The sequence below is a fragment of the Copidosoma floridanum genome, unplaced genomic scaffold (assembly GCF_036245765.1).
Source record: "Copidosoma floridanum isolate Cflo_tuat_1 unplaced genomic scaffold, Cflo_Japanese_pri ptg000013l, whole genome shotgun sequence".
Classification (NCBI taxonomy): domain Eukaryota; kingdom Metazoa; phylum Arthropoda; class Insecta; order Hymenoptera; family Encyrtidae; genus Copidosoma; species Copidosoma floridanum.
The window spans coordinates 13,649,138-13,674,129 of record NW_028321890.1 but is presented as its reverse complement, the minus strand read 5'-3'; the positions used below and the strand labels follow the sequence as shown (position 1 = coordinate 13,674,129).

At 38.9% G+C, this 24,992-nt stretch overlaps 3 protein-coding genes across 3 annotated transcripts; 1 reads left to right on the top strand and 2 right to left on the bottom strand.

The window, feature by feature from the left end:
- Positions 1-722: 722 nt before the first annotated feature.
- Positions 723-3,068, bottom strand: LOC149374877 (uncharacterized). Its single transcript, XM_089590683.1, has 3 exons — positions 2,826-3,068; positions 1,992-2,558; positions 723-1,949 (listed from the first exon to the last, which is right to left on the bottom strand). The coding sequence occupies exons 1-3, from the start codon at positions 3,066-3,068 to the stop codon at positions 723-725; spliced, it is 2,037 nt and encodes a 678-aa protein (XP_089446809.1).
- A 189-nt stretch (positions 3,069-3,257) lies between these two features.
- On the bottom strand, positions 3,258-7,175 carry LOC149374876 (uncharacterized). Its single transcript, XM_089590682.1, has 6 exons — positions 6,963-7,175; positions 6,306-6,410; positions 6,015-6,054; positions 4,766-5,971; positions 4,426-4,648; positions 3,258-4,377 (listed from the first exon to the last, which is right to left on the bottom strand). The coding sequence occupies exons 1-6, from the start codon at positions 7,173-7,175 to the stop codon at positions 3,258-3,260; spliced, it is 2,907 nt and encodes a 968-aa protein (XP_089446808.1).
- Positions 7,176-17,843: 10,668 nt separating this feature from the next.
- Positions 17,844-22,788, top strand: LOC149374875 (2-hydroxyacyl-CoA lyase 1-like). The gene is made up of 4 exons (XM_089590681.1): positions 17,844-18,076; positions 18,393-18,446; positions 18,562-18,758; positions 22,628-22,788. Exons 1-3 carry the CDS (start codon positions 17,844-17,846, stop codon positions 18,635-18,637), a joined length of 363 nt encoding a protein of 120 aa, XP_089446807.1. The 3' UTR covers positions 18,638-18,758; positions 22,628-22,788.
- The last annotated feature ends 2,204 nt before the right edge of the window (positions 22,789-24,992 follow it).

The following is a 24,992-nucleotide window of genomic DNA, read 5'->3' as shown; positions in this document are numbered from 1 at the left end:
ACGTCCTATCTCAAAACTATATTGAAAAACGTCCTATCTCAAAATTATATTGAAAAACGTCCTATCTCAAAATTACATTGAAAAACGTCCTATCTCAAAATTATATTGATATAACGCCTCATCTGAAAATAATAAACTATTAAACGAGTAGTTTCTCAAAACAGATTATAATACAAAACTTATCTCAATAAATTTCTATTTTTTTTTTTCAAACTGACTTTGTCTAGTTTAAAATAATATTTTCTCACTACTCTTTATTTAGATAGTAAAGTTTAAATTATATGCTTTGGCATCTGTTAAAATCTGCTTGAGTTTGCTGGCCGGATGTGGGGGGAGGATAAGATGCACGTGGGCGCAATGATCGCCTATATTGAAACTCAGAACACACTTTGTTGAAAAACTTACTTGTGTTTTATACAGGTTGTTAAACCGTCCAAAGAACTAATCAAAGCAGGGTCGCGCTCGACCCTCGAGAGACAAAGATAATAGTAATAAACTTAAAGGTATAGGTATTATCGAAAATCACGACGCTTCTCCTCTTGACACGCTGTTGGCTCTCTCTCTGCTTCTTGCGGAGCTCTGCACTCTCCCTTTACAGTCTCGACAGGCTCCGTCGCTGCGATGGTGGCACTGGCGTGGGCGTATGGCGCGGGAAAACCAAACATACCGCCCGCCTCGTTCCAGGAACGATTGCACGTGGTTCATTTGTGGCCATAATGAGCCTAGCCGCCCGCCGTGAGCCCGGTGCCGGTTGGACTAGGATCGTCTGTGGCGTGATCAGCACACTCAATGACGGGAAGACGAGCAATCTTGGTGATAGGACGGACGTACTCTCCCGAGGCAGTTCTTACCCGAACAACGCGGACGGACCCATCTGGTCCCGGTTTGACGTCGACGATTCGGCCCAGTGGCCACTTCCCGATAGAGTTCAAAAGCGTTGGATCCACAACGAGGACTACGTCTCCAACGGCGAGATTGGGACGGGGCCGGGACCATTTCGTCCGTTGTTGCAAGGTGTTGAGATACTCGAGGGTCCAGCAGCGCCACAGCGCGTTGCGCATGTCTTGCACAAGGGTCCAATGGGTCAGGTAGTCTAGGTTTTCAGAAGTGTTGGTGGCAGGCAGAGAAGTAAGGGGTCCTCCGATCAGAAAGTGAGCTGGCGTGAGCATGTCCAAGTCCTCCGTATCTCCAGATAACGGGCCCAGAGGGCGACAGTTGAGAATCATTTCAATCTCTGCAAGCAGGGTTGAAAACTCCTCGAAAGTGAGGTGTCTAGTTCCAACCACTCGACGAAGATGAGTTATCATCGCTTTAACCCCAGCTTTCCATAAGCCTCCAAAGTGTGAGGCGGATGGCGGAATGAAATGCGAGTCGATTCCCTCGTTGGCCAGACTCTCAGCCACTGAATCCCAGTCGTGGTTGGCCCTAGCCATCAGCTGCTTGAGTTCGTGATCTGCCCCGTAGAAGTTCGTTGCGTTGTCGCTCCAGATTTCCTTTGGTTTTCCTCTGCGGCCTATGAAGCGAGTGAGTGCACCGAGGAAACTCGCTGTTGTTAGGTCTCCAACAGGTTCAAGGTGTAGGGTTTTTGACCACATGCAGACAAAAACAGCGACGTATCCCTTGACCGACTTGGCACCTCGACCCTTGGATCGGAGGATGGAGGAAGGTCCCGCGTAGTCTACTCCAGTGCGGCTGAAGGGCTGAGCGGGCGTCACGCGAGCTGTCGGCAAGGGAGCCATGAATTGGTGAAGAGGTCGAGCTGGTGCTTTCGAGCACACAACGCACTGATGAACTCGTCGCTTTATCTCCACTGCTCCTTCAACGATCCAAGCCCGTCGCATGACGTGCGAGTACGTTGAGCGAAAGCCGCCGTGCAAGGCTCGCTGATGTGCCCAGTCGATCACTAGCCTCGACAAGGGACATCTGGCATCCAGGACTGGTGGGTGTTTCTCTTAATAAGCAAGTGGTGAGTGACGAAGACGGCCGCCGACTTGTAGTATGCCTTCATCGTCCAAGAAGGCGCTTAGCCGGCTGAGGGGGCTCGAGATCTTGACAGGGAGAGAATTTTTCAAGGTCTTGATGTCGGCAGCAAAGTAACGAACTTGACTGAGTTTAGCGCAGCAAAGAAAACTGTGCTGGAGTTCTGCGACCGTGATTGGAGCTTCGGATTTCATGCAATCGGGTATTCTGATACCAGTCATGAGTTTCTTACACTCGATACGAGTCCTTAGTATCAAGATGAACCGTCGGCATCTGACGAGCACTCGGAGCATGTGCAGCAAACTAGAAAAGTCGTCCATGAAATCGCGGCTTCCTTGCAAGATGGTCAGGCAGGTGGTTGATGCGATGGTGTGTCGGCCTCCGTCGTAGTGACCGGTCGGAGAAGGCAGCTGCTGTAAGGTTGAGGGCCACATAGAAGGTGGGTCTGTTAGCCAAGACGGGCCGGTCCACCAGAGGTTGTTGTGTTGAAGAGTCGAAGGTTCCGCACCCCTGGTAGCGGTGTCAGCCGGGTTGTCGCTGGTGGGAACGTAGCGCCAGGTACCGTGAGCTGTGAGTTCCTGAATGTGATGGACATAATTGTCGACAAGATCGTTCCCAACAGGCTCGCTGGAGTGTAGCCAGCTGAGTACCGTGCTCGAGTCACTTCAAAGGTAGTACGTGCAATCCAAGATCGTCAAGCTCGCATCCACGAGTCTGAGTAGGCGAGCAGCAAGAAGAGCAGCTCTCAGCTCTAATCGGGAAATAGTCATCCGTGTATTCTGTCGCTCCGGTGGAACGAGACTTTTGATCGGAGAAAGCTTTGTCTTCGCGCCGATAAGACTCACATTTACCGTGCCAGATTCCTGCTCAAATCTGATGTAGACCGCCGTCGCCAAGGCTCTTCTGCTGGCGTCGGCAAAGGCGTGTAGTTGGATCGAACTGGCCGGGGACGATTGAAGCCATCGAGTAAGGGTGAGTAGGGAGACGTCAGACAGCTTGGAGTAAAATGACTCCCATCGCTTAGCGTAAGATGCCGGCAGTGGCTCATCCCATGTTAGCTTTGCCCTCCAAAGGTCTTGGATAAGCATTTTGGCCACGACAATAATGGGTGACAGCCAGCCAGCAGGGTCGAAAAGCCGAGCCGCTTCAGCCAGGACACGACGCTTTGTCAGTGTATCGCTCTTGTTGAATGCAGGGGGGGAAAACCGAAAGCAATCGGCACTCGGATCCCAAGCAATTCCCAACTTATTCACTGGACCATCCGTGGTGAAGTGAAGCTAACTCGGTCGCAGCAAATCTTCGACTTTCAAATCGTGCAAGAGAGATGGCGTGTTTGAGACCCACTTCTTGAGTACGAAGCCGCCCGCCTTCAGAAGTTGAACCAGTTGATCTCTACGCTTTCTGGCCGTGTCCTCGTCGTCTGCGCCGGTCAAGAAGTCGTCGACATAAAGATTTCGGCGGACAGCGTCAACTGCTTCAGGAAAGGCAGCTCCTTCGTCCTCGCACAGTTGCGTTACAGTCTTTAACGCTAAATAAGGTGCGCTAGCCTCTCCGTAGGTGACTGTAAGCAAGACGTAGTGAGTCTCCGGCTCATTTTCACCTTGACTCCAGATGACTCGTTGTAAATGCACGTCCTCCTTTCGGATTTGTATCTGACGGAACATCATCTTGATGTCTGCACAGAAGGCTACTCGGTAAAGTCTCCACCAAGTGAGGACACTGACAATGTCATTTTGTAATTTGGGCCCTGGATAGAGAGCGTCGTTCAGACTGTATCCCGTTGAGGTGGGGCTCGAGGCGTTGAAAACAACGCGAAGGCACCACCCACCGTCACTGCGCTGCCAGATGGCGTGATGAGGTATATAGTTAACCCTCTGAGGGCAGTTCTCCATCTCCTGCTCCGACACTGGACGCATGTGGCCTAATCGGATGTATTCGCTCATGAATGCCACGTAGTGCTCTTGAAGGTCAGGATCCATTTTCATTCTCCTCTGTGCAGCGTGTAAGGCTGCTCTAGCCTGGTTCAAGCCGTCTCCGAGTAGATCGAGATAGTCTTCTTTGACAGGGAGAGGGACGACATATCTACCACTGCTGTCTCTCGAGTGGTGCTGAGCGTAACAGGCTTCGCACTTGGCATCAGCCGGAGAGACTCGAACTATACTTGGTATTTCTTCGACCACCCAATACCGCTGCATTAGTCCCACGAGGCACTCACTCCAGAGTCCCGTGTCCTGCAGCATTGCTAGGCTTGATGTGGTAGGAGCCGGGGAATCGCCTTGAGCTCCGGTGATCGTCCAACCAAATATCGTTCGTTGAGCGATGAAGCTCCCTCGGCTGACGAGGCCGGAACGAAGAATTCGGCCATACACGTCTGCCCCAAGGACCAGGTCGACTGGTCTGGGTGACAAAAAGTCTGGGTCGGCCAGTTTGAGTCCATGGAACTACGCGTCGGCATTGAAGTTGAGCTTCCTGGAGGGAGTAATCAGACCGATATGCTGCAGCACGTGAGCGTTAACTTGAAAGACCTTTTGCCCATTGGAAAGGCTTAGCTTCGTGCACGCCAATGAGGAGCTTATGACACCGCCCGAGATTCCAACAACCCCGATCGAAGAGTTCCTTAAGCCGTCACCGTACTTTCGAGCTAGTCGTAAGGTGGTAAGAGTCGACTCTGAACAAGGATCGAGAAGGGCTCGAGCTCTTCCGGAACGTCCAGTGCTACCACCCACGCTGATGATTGCCGTTGGTAGAAGGCCTAGTCAGAATGACTCGGAGCCATTCAAGGGACCCTCGCTGGGTTGTGTGTCCAGCTTAGGGAATTTCGGAGGCCTATTGGAATCGGTGGAAGAGTTTGTTCGCTTTCCGGAGGCATCATGAAGGGACGTGTGATGTTGTGCCCCGCAGGCCTGACATGACATCGGAGAAGGGCAGTTGCCCGCGGAGTGGCCCTCTCGCAAACAGTTGTAGCACAATCGATTTTTGGTGGCTAGTCCATGCCGATCATTTGGTGACATTCGTTTATAGGTGGTGCAGCGCCCAACGTAGTGAGGTTCCTTGCACGCAACGCAGCGCGCTGAGCCAGCTGTAGTCGCGGCCACTACGCGAGTTGGACGAGCAAACGGGCTTGACTTCGGATCGCCCCTGAAAGTCGCAGCAGTCGATCTCGGTGCGACTTTTGGCGCTAGAGACAAAAGAGTTCTGCAGTGACGTCGGAGGAAATCGGCCAGGTTCTTGAAAGTAGGGTAGAAGTTTCCACTACCACCGGAGCCCTTGTCGGACACTTCCAGCTCTTCTTCCCAATCTCGCCGAGTGGCTGTATCCATGGCGTCGGAAGCAAGAGAGATGAACCAATCATCCCACGAGTCAACGGGGCGAGCCAACGTTCGCAGTTGGTCGCGGTGTCTCTCCAGATCATCGAGCAACGCTTGAAGTCCGTGGGCAGACTCTTCCTTGAGCTGGTGTAGAGATTTGAGAGCTTTGATATGCTCTTGAGTCAACAGTCTCTGGTGGTAGTAGCGGGACTCCAAAATGGACCATGCGACGGCGTAATTGGACTCGGTGATCTGTAGGCTGTCGATTGCTGCCTTCGCCTCGTCGAGCACGCATGTCTTGAGGAAGTACAGCTTGTCTACGGCAGGGATTGTGTCTTTACCGTGAACTAGAGACTTAAACAGGTCCCTGAATGTCTCCCAGTTCTCTCGTCGTCCATAAAATGTCGGCAGAGTGATCTTTGGCAGTATTGAGGTGCCGTAGTTCGCTTGGGGTTGGATCTGGGGAGGTGGGTCGTCTCGAAAGAAACGTGCACGTTCATTGTATAGGTTGCCTCTAGCTTCAACGTAAAGGGCCTCCACAGCGAAGTACTTGTTATCTGTGAAGTACGGTGCGTCATTCGCTTCAGATCCTGTCAGCAATCGGACATGAGTGTCGGTGAAGTTGGCCCAGTAACCCTCAAGGAGTTCGAGTCGACTGAGAACGAGACCTTCCGTCCACTGTTCTGATTGAGTATCTCGAACCGCTCAAGAAGTATTCTCAATTACTTGACTCAGAGCCCGTTGAGAGTTGAGCATGTCTATGATTCTGAAAATAGATCAATTGCGTTGTAGCAAGGGTTTTGAAAGTAGTCACTTGAGTCAATTGAAGTGAGAACCGGTAAGAGAGGGGCTGCAAGTATGCAAGCAGCGTCTTGGGTTGCATCGTTAACATGAAGGACTGTTAACGACCAGGGTTGTTCGATCTTCTTGCGTGAGCGTTGTTACTCGAAAGAAGAGAACTGTGAGTCTCGGGTAAAGAAAAGTTCCATGGCTTTATGACCGTTGTTGGTCAATGACCTCCTGACCACCTTCGTTCAAGCGTCGTTGCTTGACCGCAGTGGCCAGGCGGTCCTGTTGAATAAGCAGTTGTTGCTTTTGATGCTTGCACGTACAGCGTTGGGGCTGTAAGTAATTTTTGATTCGAGTGGTCTCGTGCTGGGGACCAATCCATGTACGAAGCGATATCGGCAAGCGGCTATTGTAAGCCCTTTGTCACACGGTAAAAGAAGCCGTTCTTACCTCAATAGAACTGTTGCGAGAAAAGTGTGCTCCAGCCACTCTTAGCTCTCGGCCCGCACAGAAACACACGTACACATATGTATACACACATACATACACATGTGTGTGTAAAAGGGAGGGACAGATATGTATGATTATTGGAGAGATCACGAACTGCATCGTGCCCTGCAGCAGAATGTAGTAAGATAACCACACATAGGCGCACGTACACACACGGACACACACGTATAGATGCACACACACACACACATGTGTGTGAGAAAGAGAGGGAGAGAGGATGATACATGATTTTTTGAGAGAGAAAGAGCGCGAACTGCATCGCGCCCTGCAGCAAAATCTAGCAGGATAGAGCACTGTTAACGTCCTGGTGCCCGGGCGTTTCCGCATCGCTGCACTCGGACGGGCACTCATTGCACACACCACTGCGCGACGAACGCTGGTTCGGGGCACGAGGATAACAAAGCAGCGTAACGGTGGCTGAGCACAAAGAGCAAAGAAAATATTGCATCCCATCGCGCGCTCACGGGGTGCAGAGAGAAGCGGGCTAATAAGCCTGCTCTGAGTGTCATAACCTGGCTGTCGTCCACGAGTGGGACTTTTTGCACGAGCACCGAGATCGTTCCCCCCAGATCCGGCTCGAAGGACCATTTTGTTAAAATCTGCTTGATTTTGCTGGCCGGATGTGGGGGGAGGATGAGATGCACGTGGGCGCAATGATCACCTATATTGAAACTCAGAACACACTTTCTTGAAAAACTTACTTGTGTTTTATACAGGTGGTTAAACCGTCCGAAACACTAATCAAAGCAGGGTCGCGCTCGACCCTCGAAAGACAAAGATAATAGTAATAAACTTAAAGGTATAGGTATTATCGAAAATCACGACGCTTCTCCTCTTGACACGCTGTTGTCTCTCTCTCTGCTTCTTGCGAGGCTCTGCACTCTCCTTTTACAGTCTCGAAAGGCTCCGTCGCTGCGATGGTGGCACTGGCGTGGGCGTGTGGTGCGGGAAAACCAAACAGCATCATTAAATAATTAATTTACGTAATTAAAACTGTTTAAAATAATGTAAGTAATAGTGGACTCTTAAAACATTATTAAAAGGTGCCTTATATAATTTATACTTATAATTATTCAAAATATTAATCTTCAATTATATGTAAATACATTTTATTCATTTTCAACAAAAATGATAGTTTTCGTACCTGGTTGTGCATGTCGCCAGGGCGAGCACCAGGCCCGAGGGACTCCTTGTGCTTGCCCTGGTTGGATGCGCACCAGATGCGAACCCTATTTTTCGAGGGGCCGTCCACGGGGTTTAAAGATTCAAGACATAATGACGATTCAATTAGGATATAAATCTTGAATCACAAAAAAAAATTTAATTTAATTTAATAACCTTTTAAGCAATCAAGCATCGGCGATAAGAAACCCAATAGTTTATCAGTATATTAATTAGCAATATCTGCCTTGGTGAGTAAGCAACGGTGATTAAAAACCCAACTGTTTATTTGGGAATTTATTTTTTGAAAAATCTTTCAGGTGAGTAGGCATCGGCGATTAGAAACCCAACTGTTGTTTATTGGATTAATTAATGAAATAATCTTCTAAACGAGTAAGCATCGGCGATTAGAAACCCAAGTATTTTTCATTAGATTAATACATAAAATGATCTTTTAAAAGAGTAAGCATTGGCAATTAGAAACCCAACTATTTATGTGACAATTAATTAAAAAAATAATCTTTGAACGAATAAGCATCGGCGATTAGAAACCCAACTGTTGTTTATTAGATTAATTAATGAAATAATCTTCTAAACGAGTAAGCATCGGCGATTAGAAACCCAAGTATTTTTCATTGGATTAATACATAGAATAATCTTTTAAAAGAGTAAGCATTGGCAATTAGAAACCCAACTATTTATGTGACAATTAATTAAAAAAATAATCTTTGAACGAATAAGCATCAGCGATTAGAAACCCAAGTATTTTTCATTGGATTTATAAATAAATAAATCTTTTAAAAGAGTAAGCATCGGCAATTAGAAACCCAAGTATTTTTCATTGGATTAATACATAAAATAATCTTTTAAACAAGTAAGCATTGGCGATTAGAAACCCAAGTGTTTTTCATTGGATTAATAAATAAAATAATCTTTTAAACGAGTAAGCATCGGCGATTAGAAACCAAACTGTTTATTTAGGAATTTTTTTTTTTTAAATCTTTTATGCGAGTAGGCATTGGCGATTAGAAACGATCAGATTTTTGATATTATTAAAAAATAATAGTACGTATATTACGCACCTAGTGAGCGAGGTTAAGAATGTCGCAGATTTCACGTAAATAAACGGATAACGTGAAATCTAGGACATTTCTCGACCACCAAACGTGGTGCGTATACTATTTTTCTGCATACCCTCGCCTAAAGAGCTGATTATCTGTTTAAGAGCAGGTCAGATATGAAGCACTGTCGGCAGGGGTATGCAGAAAAATATACTTTCAGGCCAACATAAATCGATGGTTAGAAACCCAACATTTTTTTTTTATTAATATTGAATATAACATTCTCTTAGGCGAATTAGCATCGGCAATTTAGATTTCTGGTATTATAAATAAATAAAATATGTCTTAGGGCGAGCATGAATCGGTGATTAGAAACCCCACAGTTTTTAAGTATTCATGATAAATAAAATACGCTTTTACTATTAATGTCGATTTTATTATTAATACGCTTTCAGGCGAGCAAGCATAGGAGATTAGAAACTCTACAGTTTTTTGATATTATTATTAAACAATATAAGCTTCTAGGCGAGCTTTAATCGGCGATTAGACACCCAACAGTTTTTTAGCTTTGATAATGAATATTATTTTGATACTGTTAGACGAGCATGCATCGGTGATTAGAAACCCTACAGTTTTTTAAAATTTTCTGTTAAACAATATAAGCTCTTAGGCGAAAGGAAAAACTATAAAGTCTCCAATCACTGATGCTTACTTGCCTGAAAGCATATTTTTTCATCATTAATATTCAAATCTGTTCGGTTACCAATTACCAATGCTGACTCATCTAAGAGCATATTTTATTTACTGATAACACTGAAATCTGTTAGGTTTCTAATCGCCGATGCTTACTTGCCTAAAATCGTCTTTTATTCATTTAAAGTAATAAAATCTGTTGAGTTTCTTATCACCGATAGTTACACACCTAAGTTATCATTTCATTTACTATTAATACTAAAATCTGTTGAGTTCATAATCACTGATGCTTACTTGCCTAAGATCGTATTTTATTTATTAATAATACTTAAATCTGTTGGGTTTCTAACGCTGATAATTACGTGTCTAAGTTTTTGTTTTATTCACTATTAATACTTAAATCTGTTAAGTTTTTCATCTCCGATACTTACTGGCCTGAGGGCTTTTTTTATCTTACTAATATATAAAGCAGAAGCGCTTAAACCGTTGTAATCGCTAACCGCGAAAACTACTAAACCGATTTTGCTTTAATTTTGCACACTGATTCATTATACTTTCTAGATGGTTTTAGTATAGTTTTTATTTTAAAAAATTTAATAACAATAGCAATAAATGAGCTCAAAGTTTTTCAAAAATACGCCAGCTTTTCACTTTAGTTCAGTAAAATCCGCTAGGTGGCGTCAACATAAAATCGAAGCTACCTGCAACAGAATTAAAAAAGTATGGTTATAATAGGCCGGAGCGTATCGATAGTTGTACAGTCGAGCTTCGGCAGCTCAACAAGCTGTACAGAGAATGCTGATGATAGTCCTGCAGCTGGGTATCCCGGTTACGGACAACACTCTTCTCTAAGGGGAAGAGACCTAAGTGTCGCTTCACCCTGAATCTCGATGAGTGCAAAAAAAAAAAAAAAATTAATTCCAACCGATGCCGTCTGCCAGAATACCAGGAGACATATCTAGCCAGAGCACAATCTGCACCAACTCTTCAGAGTAGTGTGGCAGTCCCAACATCCCACCTGGTATAGTTAGAAAATTTGTGGCTACAAATGTAAGCAAGGGAAAACAGCTCTGAGGGGCACGGGAAGCCACAACGGCTACCTTCTTGGTCGTCGCGTCCCCAATGCGCTTACCCACATGTTCCCGTCTAAAGATGAGCAGTTGGTTATCCGGGGGACGACCCGAGACGAGATATTCTTTGGTTAGCGGCGTACCTCCCTCCATCACAGTCTCCGTACATCGAGACTCCCAGGGTGAGAATCAAGCAACCCATAGCCAGCTCTTAATCATCAGGAATAATAATAAAGAATAGCCTGGAAGTTTCACCACTGGCGCTTTTTAGGGCCATTATAAGTATTTACGTTCTCTACTTAACCATCAATTTCATCGGTTCTTTTTAGGGGCCACCTAAGTGTAAACTACCTTGCCAACAAATACATTTTCATTACCATTTCCGGAAGCGATTCGTCGACTAAAAGACTATATTAACTAAAGACGGGCACTATTAAACCAAGTCATCTATTCACTGGCAGACGTCACCTGCGGAGTTGTTCTTCGCAAGGCTGGAAAACCCGGTGACCGACGACTCTATATTAACCTCTTGACTCTAAGCATTTAACCAGGAATCACTGATCCTCTCCAAGGTCTGTGCTGGGCAAACCTATAACAGCTATAAAGGAAAAAAAAACTTGAGCCAACGGGACAGCCTCCACTGGACAAGTATCACTAACCAATCTCCCCATCTAAGATCACCAAAACAACTGAATCTGCAAATAAAAAAGTTGCTTTAGACACCAACGTCTTCGACGTTATACCGGGAGACGTTGGAAAAGAGCACTACAACTAGCCCCAAAGCTTCGGACTTTGTAATTTTTCTCCCAATCAGTCTGGGTCTTCAACAGTAAGCCAGAGAAGATCACCCTGAGGTATCCAGGCAGTCACAATTGCTGTTAACTGCAGTCAAAAAAGAGTTAACTTAAGAAGCTCACCGGTCTTTTTTAGGGTCATCAAACGTCGAACTACCTTGCCAACAAATGTATTAAAATTAACAAAGTTGACTGAAAATAGCCTTTAGGGGTCATAAAAGTCGTTAGCATGCCAATAGTCGCAAAAGGGTATATAGGAAAGAAAACTTCAAATGTATCTAATGAATACAATTTGAGGCGTCAAAAAACTGACGCAGAAAATTTATCGAGATTGAAACAGCAACGTCAAAATCGACAACTTAAGAGTCCATTACGTGAGAGATCAGCTTTTCATTGTACCCTCACAGCAATCTCTGAAATCTTTAAAGATCCTACTTCAGATTTTTAAATAAGTAGAAAATGTATTTCTGTTTTTGTCGCAATAAAAATGTTGAGTTTAAGGTCCAGGACTTTGTTGCTCTGGTAATAAAATTGTGAGATATGAGAAAAAAAAATTTTTTTTTAATATAAATTTTTTGGGGGTTTAAAATCTTAACAGCTTTAAAAAATAGCCCTTTTTGTAAATTACACAGAAGAAACTGTAAATCAACAACTTCTTATAGCCATCGATTATTTTATGGCATGAAGAACGCACGGTACTTTTCAGTATAATTATTTTTTTTAATTTTTACACCTTATTATTTGACCAAATAAACTATATGGATTTCGAAAAAATATGTTTTTAATAAGAAGATTTTTGTTCTGAGATGTATCGGGAATATGTGTAAAATTTTCTAACTAAAAATGTTTCACACTACATGTCAACACACTACGGTGTTTTATTTAGTAAGTCTCGGGCGAAGACGAGACGGGGGGCTGCTAGTCTACTTATAATACTAAAATCTGTTGGGTTTCTAATCACTGATGCTTACTTGCCTAAGAGCATTTTTAATTTATCAAGAATCCTAAAAATTACTACCAAACTATTTTATTTAACAACATAAAAGCCTAAAGCTCTGTGAAAAACTTTCTTTTGAACTCGGTGAACTGTACTTATTTTTGTCCGATCTCGGCAAACTGAACTTCTTTTCTTCCGAGCTCAATGAACTGGACTTGTTGTCTTTTTCCTACTTTGGGCGTTTTTTTTAACATTTGGACGTTTATTGCGCTCTCAGTAGATAAAAAAGGGTTGGCACCTGGTGCTCATCCAACCAGGGCAAGCACAAGGAGTCCCTCGGGCCTGGTGCTCGCCCTGGCGACATGCACCACCAGGTACGAAAACTATCATTTTTGTTGAAAATAAATAAAATGTAATTATACATAATTTAAGATTAATACTTTAAATAATTAAAAGTATAAATTATATCAGGCGCCTTTTCATAATGTTTTAAGAGTCCACTATTACTTACGTTATTTTAAACAGTTCTAATTACGTAAATTAATTATTTAATGATGTTAAAGCATATCATTTACACTTTACTGTCTCAATGTAGAGGAGTGAGAAAATATTATTTTAAACTAGACAAAGTCAATTTGAAAAAAAAAAATAGAAATTCATTGAGATAAGTTTTGTCTTATAATCTGTTTTGAGAAACTAGTCGTTTGATAGTTTATTATTTTCAGATGAGGCGTTATATCAATTTAATTTTGAAATAGGACGTTTTTTAATGTAATTTTGAGATAGGACGTTTCTCAATATAATTTTGGAGATAGGACGTTTCTTAATATAACTTCGAGATAGGACGTTCTTAAATATAATTTCAAGATAAGATGATCTTCAAAGTAATTTTGAGATAGGACGTTTTTAAAAATATAGTCGAGATAGGACATTTTTCAAAAACATTTTCGAGATACGACGTTCTTTTACTCAACTGACGCGACCGATATAGTCAAGGGCTGCTTGGTTAATCCGCGCAACGGCTGTACTTGTGGAGCAGCAGACGCGCGAGTTCTTTCTCAGTGTACTAGGCTAATGCAACTAGGGGTAAGTGTACCTATCTCCGTGCTCTGCCCTATTACTGTGGATTTTAAAAAACTGATGATAACTTGCTTAAAATAAGAAATGTTTCATATAAAATAATTTTTCAATTTTAATAATCTAAAATGGCGTTAACGTTGATGCAATTCAAACAGAAATATTTGTGTATATTTGGAGTAAATAATTATATTCCACGGTATCCGGTACAACGCGCTCATTAACTGATTGTGTACGTATTTCCACGGTGAGCGTACGTAAACATAACCCTATACTTACAGAACGCACGACAGTTAACGCGTAATCAATTAGTAGGTAAGCACGTTGATCTAACGTAACCAAAATAAAGAAAACTATAGAAAGGAAGAAAAATCTATTGCTGAGTGCTCAAAAATGTATAAGATTCCTACTAAACGAATAAGCAAGTACAAAAAAAAGTAATATTTTTTTAAAACAATAAATAAGTCATGTAGAAAATGTAAGTGAAATTTGCATTTTTTTTTATATTCCGCAAATACAACTTTCTTTACCCACGGTAATACGGACACGGTGATTGGGACATCCGCGGTAATACGTACACGGTAATAGGTACACAACCACGGTAATACCAGCATACCGTTTTTATTCGTTTTAAAAATATTCTACTGCAGTTTTAGCTTTATAAAATTTTTTTAAATATTCCGTAAGAGATCATGTAAGATTTAAAAAAAAAATATTCCAAAAAATTTTAGTATACCATTTTTTATGGTGCATTTAAGTTGGAATTTTTAGTACGTGCTACGGAGATAGGTACCTTTACCTCTATTGGACGTATGCATCAAAAGGAGCTCTACGTATAGAGTTTTATCATGGAAAATGTTAAATACTTTCGTATATGTCATTTTCCAGCCTCACCCCCAACGGATCACTTATCTCTACTCCTATATCATATGACAGTGGAGGGTGCTTTAACTAATTAAACGTACTAAATTATATTGTTCTTTTTGGCAGTCTTAGTCAAATATTCTTTTAATAAACTAGATTTTTCTTTTGCTTTTGAAGATTTTGGTAAAAAGGCATTATTTTCTTCCAAGTGTTTATTTGTTTTTTATTTTATTAATAACAAAGAAAAGCTAATATAAGTTTGTATCTAAGAATCGACATAAGATCTTACTTAAGATTTTATATAAGTTCTTATAAATTATTTTTTTCTGGGCAAACGTTAGTTTAAGAGTTTACTCTCTTACTTAAGACAATATTATTATTTATTAGTGTTTATTATTACTGTTAAAATAATAATTATCATCATCTCCAAGGTATAGTTGTTGTCAAATGTAATTGATAAGACATAATTATGTTTTATGTAATAAATAATACTTTGAATGTTTTTTGCCATCCAGAATTATTAACTGTATACTATTCTTTCTATCATTTATTATACATACGTATTAAAGTGTAAATCATACGTTAATAGTATGTCTCAATAGTCGTGTAGACTCTTATGCCTTAGCATCTATTATAAACTTGCGAGAACAGGATCCATAAAATCAAGTTGTACAACTAAAGAGACCCTCCAGTGGATCATACGATGACGGATATTAAAAAATGTGAAGAGTTGGTACTCAAACATTTCGTAAACAATAGCTTGATATTTCTATTACGTAGATTAAAAAAACGTATCCTTGCGCAATAAACAGAGTCTATAATAAGAAAGTATACGTAGCTTTCTACTACGTTAGTACGTTATTCAGTCAATTAATGTACAGAAAAAATATAAAGGTCATTATCTAGACTAATAGCTTTCCTTAATGCCTCTTTAGTGGAATCTTAAATTAAGGATTCTATAGAAAAAAAACACGTGGTTATAGCGCGTAGAAAAACCATGTGGTAAACCACGCAGTTTTATATTATAAACCACGTGATTTTGTCTAAAAATACCACATGGTTTTCAAAACACCCAATGGGTTTAGTAAAACCACGAGGTTTTCAGAACCCTGTGTTAATTTGAAACAAAACCACGTGATTTATGATTTAAGACCACGTGGCTTACCACATAGTTTTTCCACGTGATGAAACCACGCGATTTTTTTCAATAGAGGAACAGAAATCGCTCAGAAAATTGTTTGTAAAAGTATTTATAACGATAGCATATAACAAGACAAGAAAAAAATTTATCAAAAGAACTAGGATGAAGAAAATAATATTTGTAAAAACTATTAAGCTTCTTGGTGAAAAAGCCACGTGGTATTACAAAACCTGGTTTTAAAAACCATGTGGCATTTTGAGACAAAAACTACGTGGTAAACCACGTAGTTATTTTTAATAGAGTGGGTAAATTTTCAATCATCCATTACAATAAATCTATCACTCGCAGCTTAGTTACAAGAACGCCATTAATTTCCGCGTAACACGCAGAATAAAGTTGACTCTTGAGTTGTTTTAAACTATTAACAGTTATGTAGTGCACAAATATTTATTTATTTGCGTATTACCATATCAAATATACTATATCTATATCATCTATATGTTGAAATACGCATGCGCGAGAAATTCGCTCCAACAAAATCGTCTGCATTTGGGATGTTATAAAAGCCTATATATATATATATATATATATATATATATATATATATATATATATATATATATATATATATATGTAGTAACACATACAATGATAGGTATACACACTATAGTGTGGTTTGTTAAAAGTTTTTGAGTTTGGACCTTGGAGTGTTTGCGTTTGGACGGTTTGGAGTGTATAGTATACAAATAAAATAAATATACGGCTGTTGTCAAATTTCAGTTTTAATTAAATAATTTGTATTTATTATTGTGTCTAGCGCCAGTGAGGGTGGCATCACTCATACTGCGAACTGCGAACTGCGAGTCCTGTGTAGTTTTGCCTGTAATTCCTCTAATCGGTAGTATTAGAAAAATATATCTTGTATAACCAATATAACCCCTTTTCAGAGGACAAAGTTTGCCCACCGACTAAGCACCGCGCCGTCTCTATCTATCTATTGTTCTTCAAAAGAAAGCCAGTAAGGTATCACTTAAGGCCTCGTAGACGACGGTCTTCCGATTTTTTTGCTCTCAGAGATCCGTACAGCGAGTTCAGCTGGCTACGTTGACGAATAGAAAATGAAGAAGTTTGGCCACTTCGGGCTGCTTAAGCTCATGCAGGCTGATCCCACCCTGATCAGTCGCATAATAACCCTAAATTTTGAGCTGCACATCTTCGAGGCTACTGCCAAAGATGCCATTGGCATTGTATCTCACGACAGTGATACTGGAGCCAAGTGCTGTATCGCCAGGACTGAGCATCAAGTAATTACGTATCTGAATTTATTTTAAAAATAAATTTAATTCTACTTGTGTTTACAATATCTCTGCGCACATCCATTTAATAATTTTCATAAAAAGTGAAGTATAATTTTTTTGTGTATAGTGTTGGAAAATTTGTAGAGATAAATTCGCAATAAGCGATTTATCTCTTCTAATAAGAAAGTATTACAAATTGTGCGAGCTATGGCATGTATATTTTTTATTTTGTTTTTCAATTTTTCACAGTACGGACACCGATCAAACCATTTATAAGACTAATGGGTCTTAGATGTGACTAAGGGAGATGTGCGAAGATTAAAGACTGGTTGGCATTTGTATCATCAGTTGGGACCAACTAATCAACAACTTTTGATAGGTAATGACATTTTGACAGAGTATTATTAATTCTACTACGACAAAAATATATTTTGTAGAATATTGAATATACAGCAGGCTGTGAACTAGGTTTAATTTTTTTTTTCGACATTTCAAATTTTCTGTGTAAAATATAATTTAAAAAAGAATTAAACACGTTTTTCCACGAATTTGACACAACTACGTTGTACAAATCTTATTTATAGTTGGTTGTCAGTGGCTTTGACTGGTAGGGTCACGAGGGCATCAGCGATTTTCTGGAGTCAAACCAGGTCTAGCCCAGCCACCTGCACTGCGAGCACGCCGTCTGGACACTTTCCTCATCCCTCTACGCGTCGAGAAGGCCACGCCTCGTCACGTATGATAGGCCAGGTATAAATATACGCATTCTTTACATATTAATTAACAAAGAACAAGGAAAAACGCAATACACATGGTACACACGTTGTAAAACTGTGCACCACCGCTGTAAGGCGCAGCTAACCTCGACCTACCCGCCATCCTGCTCAAGCAGGCTGACGGCGCCTAGGCCCGACTCATTCCTGAGGCATTCCTCGTCCTCCCGGACGTGCGCCTCATCGACGAGGCTGCCGACATGATCACCCTCGTCGTCGTTGGCAGAGGCGCGGCCTACATGCGGATCTGCCCTTCCTGTCTGCGCTCATGGGTAAGGGCGTCGTGCCCGACGCAGATCCGGCGTACGTCGCCAGCGCTGAATCTCGGAGTTCGCGGCCTTCCTGCGCAGCGACATCATTCTGCTGCTCTTCGCCCGCATCAACTAGATGCTACACTTTGGCCGGCTCCCGCCATACGAAGCCGACGTTAAGTTCATCCGATATCGTCAGGTTTATATCTGTGCCGAGAAGCTGCACAATTCAGTGGCGGCTAGCTACGCGATCCAGGCGAGCGTCGGACTGTCGGCTGAGATGCTAACCAAGACGCTGTGGAAGAGGGGCTACACGTTCAGCAGGGACGACCCAGGGTGGAGACAGCTCGATGCCGCGAAGAAGAACCGGTAGGTGTATCGCTCAATCAGTCTTGTATGATTTCTTATACTCCGTTGCTCGTTATGTATATACAAATTCACATGAGATGCATATCTGATTAACAACTGTTTAATTCCTAATGGTTTCTATAAAAATTCATCGATTAATACCAAAAATTAATATACATTGATGAATTACTTTATTTATTCATACTTTAAAAAAATCTGTATTTAAAAAATAATATAAAACCAGCATTGAAAAAGAAAGAGTAAATTCACAGTAGTGTGTATTTTGTATATCTAACATTTAAATAAGTATAATGTCATGACTAACATAAATTTAAAGTTCCAGTTGCTGCCCGAAGCTCAATGGAAATAAGAAATATCAAGATGCACATGGGTAATCAAAGATTTACGAACTTCATAAGAAAAATTGTGTAGTATCGTTGTGTTTTTAATTATTTTTAATTGTTTTATACTATGAAACCGCAATCAATAATCAAAACCATCATTAGTTGTTTTCAGGGAGGGAAACAATCGCGACACATGCACAACACCTTGTACGCAGTCTACAATTTGGCTATTGTATGAATAAACGACTGGCAGCTCGCAGGCGGCTTGTGGACCTGTTGAAACCATGCTTCTTCGAAGACTCGGACTAAAATTGAAGGGACTATAATTGCTGTCTCGTGCTTGTCCATAATCATAAGTGGTAATTAAATAAGCCCTTGGTCATTAGTAAATTATGAAAATTCTGTTTGTTCTACTTAACTAGTGTCTCTTACATAGTTGCATTTCATTCTGACAAATCATTGAGTTTTTTCGTAGTTAGATACTGACTGGAAATTTTTTTCACTTGTTATCAGTTATCTTCTTTAAGATTTTTTGATAAAATATTCGTTAGTTTGCTCCTAAAAGTACATTTTATTAGTGAATTTTGGCTAGATAGTTTTTATTATAATTTGAAATAGTAATACTTACCCATACACGTTTCTTCGAATGTACAACAGTAATGCAGGCTTCACTTCATATTGGCTGTTTTTATTTCTAATTTTAAAAATATTTTTCAAATTATCTCTTTCTTCCTACTGGCCATTAGGTAATTTAATTACAGTGTAATAGTGTAATATTGTTTGAAGTTCGTTAAATCCAACTAAACCGACTAATACGTACAGTTCATTTTTCAAATTCAAAGTTGTAGGTATCTTCTTCAAGTTTACTTTCAAGTCCTTGCTTTTATCTATCAAGTAATTAACTTCTAATTCTAAACACATGTAGTAACCTAGTTTATAACTCTGAACAGCTCTCATTGCATTTAAAACATTTGGTATCGTTCGTATACATAGCATTTGAATAGTCTTGTATACCTGATAAAGAATTAGCATTTTTTGTAAAATAAGTATTTACTTCTTAAGTTTTATATTCTCTTGTTTTAGTAAATGAACATGCATGGCATTGATAGATTTTTTTAACAGAATATGTATCACCCACGCATTTTGAGAATAGAGTAAGAATATTATCTCGACAATCAACTTCTAACTGAAGGTTTTTTTCTTTAAGTTTATACTCATTTATGCAAAAAATCGTTCTGCTGTCATAATAATTTATTTTGAAATAATCTTTTGTGTACTCATCAATCATTCGAAAAAACTTTGAACTATTTGTTTTAAATAAAACTTTATCCATTACTAAATACTTGAAAGAATTGAAAAAACAGTAAGCTGCAGTGAATAGTTCAAAAATACTGTCTATAGGGCAGGTGTTGTAAATATTAATTGGTTTTTCGTACAAAGTCGTTGACTGAGGTGCTAATTTAGACCCATTTTGAATAAGACTCTTCTCAGTTGCTAAAAAATATGGTCTAAATATATTTTCACAAGAACTATCAGAACTCTCCAAGTACTTTCGTTTGGTGTAGCTTTCCCCTTCACTTATTTGTTCTTCTAATTCGCTTACAGTTGAATTACTTATTTTGTCATCATTTGAAAGATCAAGCATGCTATCATCGACTTTCATATTGTTCTTCGTATTTGATAGATGTAGACTGTCATTACTATTGTTATCATCTATCTCTTCGACACTTGCGACAAACGCAATTTCATCAGTTAAAGTCAACAATTGTATATCTACTAGATCATTTTGTGTATTTTCAGAGTTCACATCCATACACAAACAGTTAATAGGTTTTTTTTCTGGTGAATATTTACAAATACCTAGATGCAATGCTTGCAATCCCTCCTTAATCAATGACGCTTTTGCAAGTTTAATACTTCTATTGATTGCCTCCAAATCACTTACCACGAATTTATTTATCATATATGGCAAGGAAAAATGTTTAGCATTCTCAATATCCTTGAAGTAGGCTTCAGAAATAGCTGATGATGGACCAGTATGAGATTTATAATATTTCTGCATAACATTGGTAAAAGCTGGGAATGGAGCGTACAAATGAAAAATGTGACTCTTGAGTAGAGGGCAGTAAAAAACGTTAGGCATTGATGTTGCATTCTCAGTTGTACTGCTTAATTTCAGAGCATTATTGTAAATAGAGTTTATATAAGTGATTATTGCATTATCTGTCATAAAATCTTCAATTTCATCTTCTTTCAATTGGTATTCTTCGTCACATTCATACTCATCCATATTGAAGTCTGTAAATTTTTTTATCAGCCATTCAGTTCGTTGCCTACATTCTGAATCAAAATCACAAACAGTAATCTCTGATATTACAAATATAGACATTAAGAATTCTTCCAATAATTTGAAATCATCTATATCGATTGAAAAAGCGATACTTCTGACATAAAAATCTTTTACTCGGGTATCTTGTTTAGGAAAGCATTTCCATTTTGTGGCATTTTTAGTTGCGTGAGCTTTGTCTTATCACACGTAACAGGGTCTTAGTTTTGTTGTTGTATCGAAAATATAAGCAAAACAAATAATCAAATATTGTTTGTATGTGCATTGATTAAATGCCAGACAAATAGCATGTAAAAGAGCTGGCTCACCATCCGATACCACTCCATCGGGAATCGGTATTCCATTTCTCAGACCATCTGACAGCCACAATTTCAAATAATTAGTATCATGCTTTTCTGTTAACATTTGAAAGAGGGGTATGATTTTTCCCAGTATTTGGATAACACTAACACACAAAAATATGTGCCTACTCGTTCGCCATGGAAATTTTAATTTTCTCACCAACGACCCTGTAGCGTCTATTGATATGCAAACTCGTCCAAGTTTTGAGACATCTTGCCCTCATTTAATCTGTTCTGGAGTCCAATATTTAACAGTGAATGGATGCTGTTGAACAAATCGAATAGATGGATTTTTCGACATTATGTGCTGCAAATTTGTGAAAGCATCAGATGGGCCAGTTATATTGAGAGCTTCCTCGACGGCTCTTTGCCTAGTTTTTCTGTACACTGGTGAGTTTTGAAGAAAAGGGGGTTCGATGTCTCCATACTCCATGTGTTTATTTGCTTAATCTTTTCTGTATCTGTTAGCTTTTACGTACTTGAGTGTATTTTTGGCTTCAATGGCTTTTTTACCAGCTAATTTTCTTTTTTTGCTGTGTGGGATGTCTTTCGTATCAAATGTAGAAATCTGTATTTGTACTATTTCACTTGCAGTGGAATATAAATTACTACATTCCCCATGGATCGAGGTTTTGCATTCTTTGCACTGCCCAAAGAATGTAAAAAAAGGATACAAGTCCGAGTCTGACGAGTTCGATGAATAAACATGATTGGTTTTAAACGCGAAAGCGCATGGTAATTTTTTCAATGAGAAAATTTCCATTGCAATGATATCAGTCCATCCTTCTTGCAAATACATGTATTTTCTACCATCTTTGTATATCTTTTCACAAGGTTTTATACTAGCCCAGGATTTTTCATCCAACTCGATGCTTAACTGCAAACTATAACAGCAATTGGGATTATCATCATTCTCATCATCACTTTCTTTGCTTTGTCTGCTTGCTTTCTTTGAATAAGTTACACTATTAATATTATGTTTAAGAATGTTCAGTTTCTTCGAAGCCCTCAAATTATTTAAAATCCCATGCTGATTACTGATGATTGATAAATATAATGTGTGTGCCTGTATTTTGTTGCATAGTTGACTACATGCTTGTTTCCAAACACTGTCCTTTTCTTTTTTTAGTTCGCCGTTTGATAAAAATATATCTAAATTTTTCAAGATTTTGCACCGTTCGGAAAAAGGAATTTGTGTTGGTCGACCGGTTGGACCCATTTTAATGTTTTTTAAACTAAAACTGCTGATAACTAAAAATTAACAGTGCTCGACTTGCACATTTTTTTCCATAGCGTTTTCTGTCATTAAGCTCTATCGAGAGTTTAATAAAAAAAGCTTGTCTTGACAAGTTCAAAAGTATATCGTTAGGTATAGTCCTAATTTATCGATCATGGATGTAAATAATGTTGCATGTACATACCTAAGTTGCATGGAAACTTTATACATTTACTACAAAGAGAAAATTAATTTTCGATTTCTTGAAAAATTATGAAATAATTTATATAGCAGCAAAGTGAGTTTCTATTTTTTACCTTTTAGAGATCTGTGGATTACAGTGAAATACGGCTCATGAGCAAAAAAATCAAGCACAGCACTGAAACACCAGTAAGCATTTTTACTCTGTGTACAAAATCAAAACTCCAGGATACTATTAAAGCCTCATAAGAAAAACGCCCTTGTGCTGAATTAGCAAAAGTAATAGACAAAAAAAAATTGTGTAAGTAATAAAAAATAATTTGTTTTATACTCAACCTAACTATAAAAAATTATCATTACCTAATAATTAGGTACATTTTTATTTTTACCGGCATATTACAGATTTTGTGAAAAAAGGTCAAATTAATAAGAAAACTGATAAAAACAATATTTGATCACTAAAAGAAAGAGGGAGACCCCCAGCAATAGCAGATGATGTCATTCAAGAAAAGCTAAGTAGTATCAATATTTTTCTCAATACTGAAAAGTTGTTGGTAAAACCAGAATCCGATCCAGTGTGGGAAAAAGCTTTTGTCAAATCCTCAATTACAAAATTGCAAAGCACAATCTTCACCAAAAATTATATCAAAATAGAAATAGAATATTGTCGAAACTAATATTAAAAATAAAAGACGATTCTATCGATAAAGTGCTAATGGAAATTCCTGTCACTTTTGACAACAATCAAAAAAGCACCGATGACCTTTCATCATTACTACTTGATAAACACTTTATTCCATTTATCAAAGAATTAAACGCAAAACCGCTACTTGCTATGTACCGATGGCCTGAGCAAATCAATTTATGGAAAGTCAATTATCGAACAATAGATGTTCCTGTTTATTTTTTTATTTCTAATACTGTTACCAAAAAAATTGAATGCTTTTGTGACATTGATCCAATATTTTTTTGCTCCCTTGTCTGTAAAATCAATAACACAGAAATACCATTATGGCAAGGTCTTCTGAACCGTGCAGATACTGACTTTCTATGCTATTTCATTTGCGAGTGGTTAAAAGAAGGTGTTCCTGCTCCAAAATGTATTATTATACCTTTTGCGAAGCAAATTTTCGAAGCTACTAATTCAGCATACAATCTGTGCTCTTTGAATTAATACTGCAATTCATTTTTCAAGTTTTTGAAAAATGAAAATAACGTGAAATCTTTATGTGTATTGAAAGTAAATATTATTCCACTCTTGTTACACGTGAAAATCATTCTCAATGAGTGTTTCTGCGCGAATTCACTTGTAAATGATTTTTTTTTATAAAAGTGTCATAGTTTTAATCGAATTAAAAAACTGGATGTTTTTTACGAAAATGTGTAAATACCTAACTTTTTTTCTGCTTAGTAAAAATCAAAATCATGAGTTTAACGTTAGTAGATCAGAAGTACTTAAAAGTATTAGTAACACTTCCATTAAACATTTTGAAAACATTTTTACAAAAAATATTGAATATGAACAGTTTAACGATGAACCTGATTTCAGTTGTTGGTTTTGTAAAGATGACTCAGAAATATACAAATATTTTATTGATGAATTCAATACAATACGGAACAAAATTTCTAACAGTGACATTTTTCAATTACCAAACCCATATAAAAGTATGACTTTCTTGAAAACATTGCTGAATTTAATATCTTTTTTTCCTGTTTGGACTAGTACTCTGTTGCCAAATAATACTGATGTAATAGAGGAATCTTTTAGCTCGAAAGATTACTTCTTAAAAATATTCGACAGTTTTGAGAAAGCCGTAAAAACTCAAAATACGTCTCCAAAAGAGTTTATCATAAAACATTCCGAATATGTAAAACAAATATTACAAGACAGTCGGGATTACATTTCTTCAAATAATTTGAGTGAACAAGGGCTAGAAAATTTTTTATTAAACTACAGTTTTTTGAATCTGGTGGAAAATTGGAGAGGAAGAGCGGACAAAGAAAATCAAGAATTTTCAGAGGGTGTAAATTGCTCAGAGAATAATGGTAACATGAAAACTTTTATAAAGTCACAATTGAATGATCATAATTACAGTAAAAACTATGAAAATTTTTTGAATGGTGATGATTTTTCTGCTCATGATTTTGAATCTCAGTCAACACCAATTAAAGATGTGCCCAAATTATCGAATGCTGCCAGAATTCCGATACATAAAGATCTAATTAATCAAAAAGGTAGAAAGAAAAAATTAACAAAATATTGTGACCCTCAGCCGACACTCAAAGCGTTTTATGCAAAGAAACAAACTTACTCTTACAAAGAGCAGCTAATTGTTAATGGGAGTAAATTACCAATTAAAATTGCTAATAGAGAATATTACTTCAATAACACGAGTATTTTTGATTCTTTGATGGAACTGTTGGCTCATTTCATTTATACTTTCAATTTATTTCAGTCAGACGTAAACGATTTATTAAAATTAAATTC

Coding starts and splice junctions, on each gene's coding strand:
- LOC149374876 (XM_089590682.1), bottom strand. CDS start 7,175: ATGGTCCTTCGAGCCGGATCTGGGGGGAACGATCTCGGTGCTCGTGCA. Junction 5,972..6,014: donor CTCAACGGGCTCTGAGTCAA/GTAATTGAGAAT, acceptor ATACTCAATCAG/AACAGTGGACGGAAGGTCTC. Junction 4,378..4,425: donor CTCAACTTCAATGCCGACGC/GTAGTTCCATGG, acceptor TTTGTCACCCAG/ACCAGTCGACCTGGTCCTTG.
- LOC149374875 (XM_089590681.1), top strand. CDS start 17,844: ATGCTACACTTTGGCCGGCTCCCGCCATACGAAGCCGACGTTAAGTTC. Junction 18,077..18,392: donor GATGCCGCGAAGAAGAACCG/GTAGGTGTATCG, acceptor ATAAATTTAAAG/TTCCAGTTGCTGCCCGAAGC. Junction 18,447..18,561: donor AAATATCAAGATGCACATGG/GTAATCAAAGAT, acceptor AACCATCATTAG/TTGTTTTCAGGGAGGGAAAC.
- LOC149374877 (XM_089590683.1), bottom strand. CDS start 3,068: ATGCTTATCCAAGACCTTTGGAGGGCAAAGCTAACATGGGATGAGCCA. Junction 2,559..2,825: donor AGGAATCTGGCACGGTAAAT/GTGAGTCTTATC, acceptor CATCACATTCAG/GAACTCACAGCTCACGGTAC. Junction 1,950..1,991: donor ACGATGAAGGCATACTACAA/GTCGGCGGCCGT, acceptor GCTTATTAAGAG/AAACACCCACCAGTCCTGGA.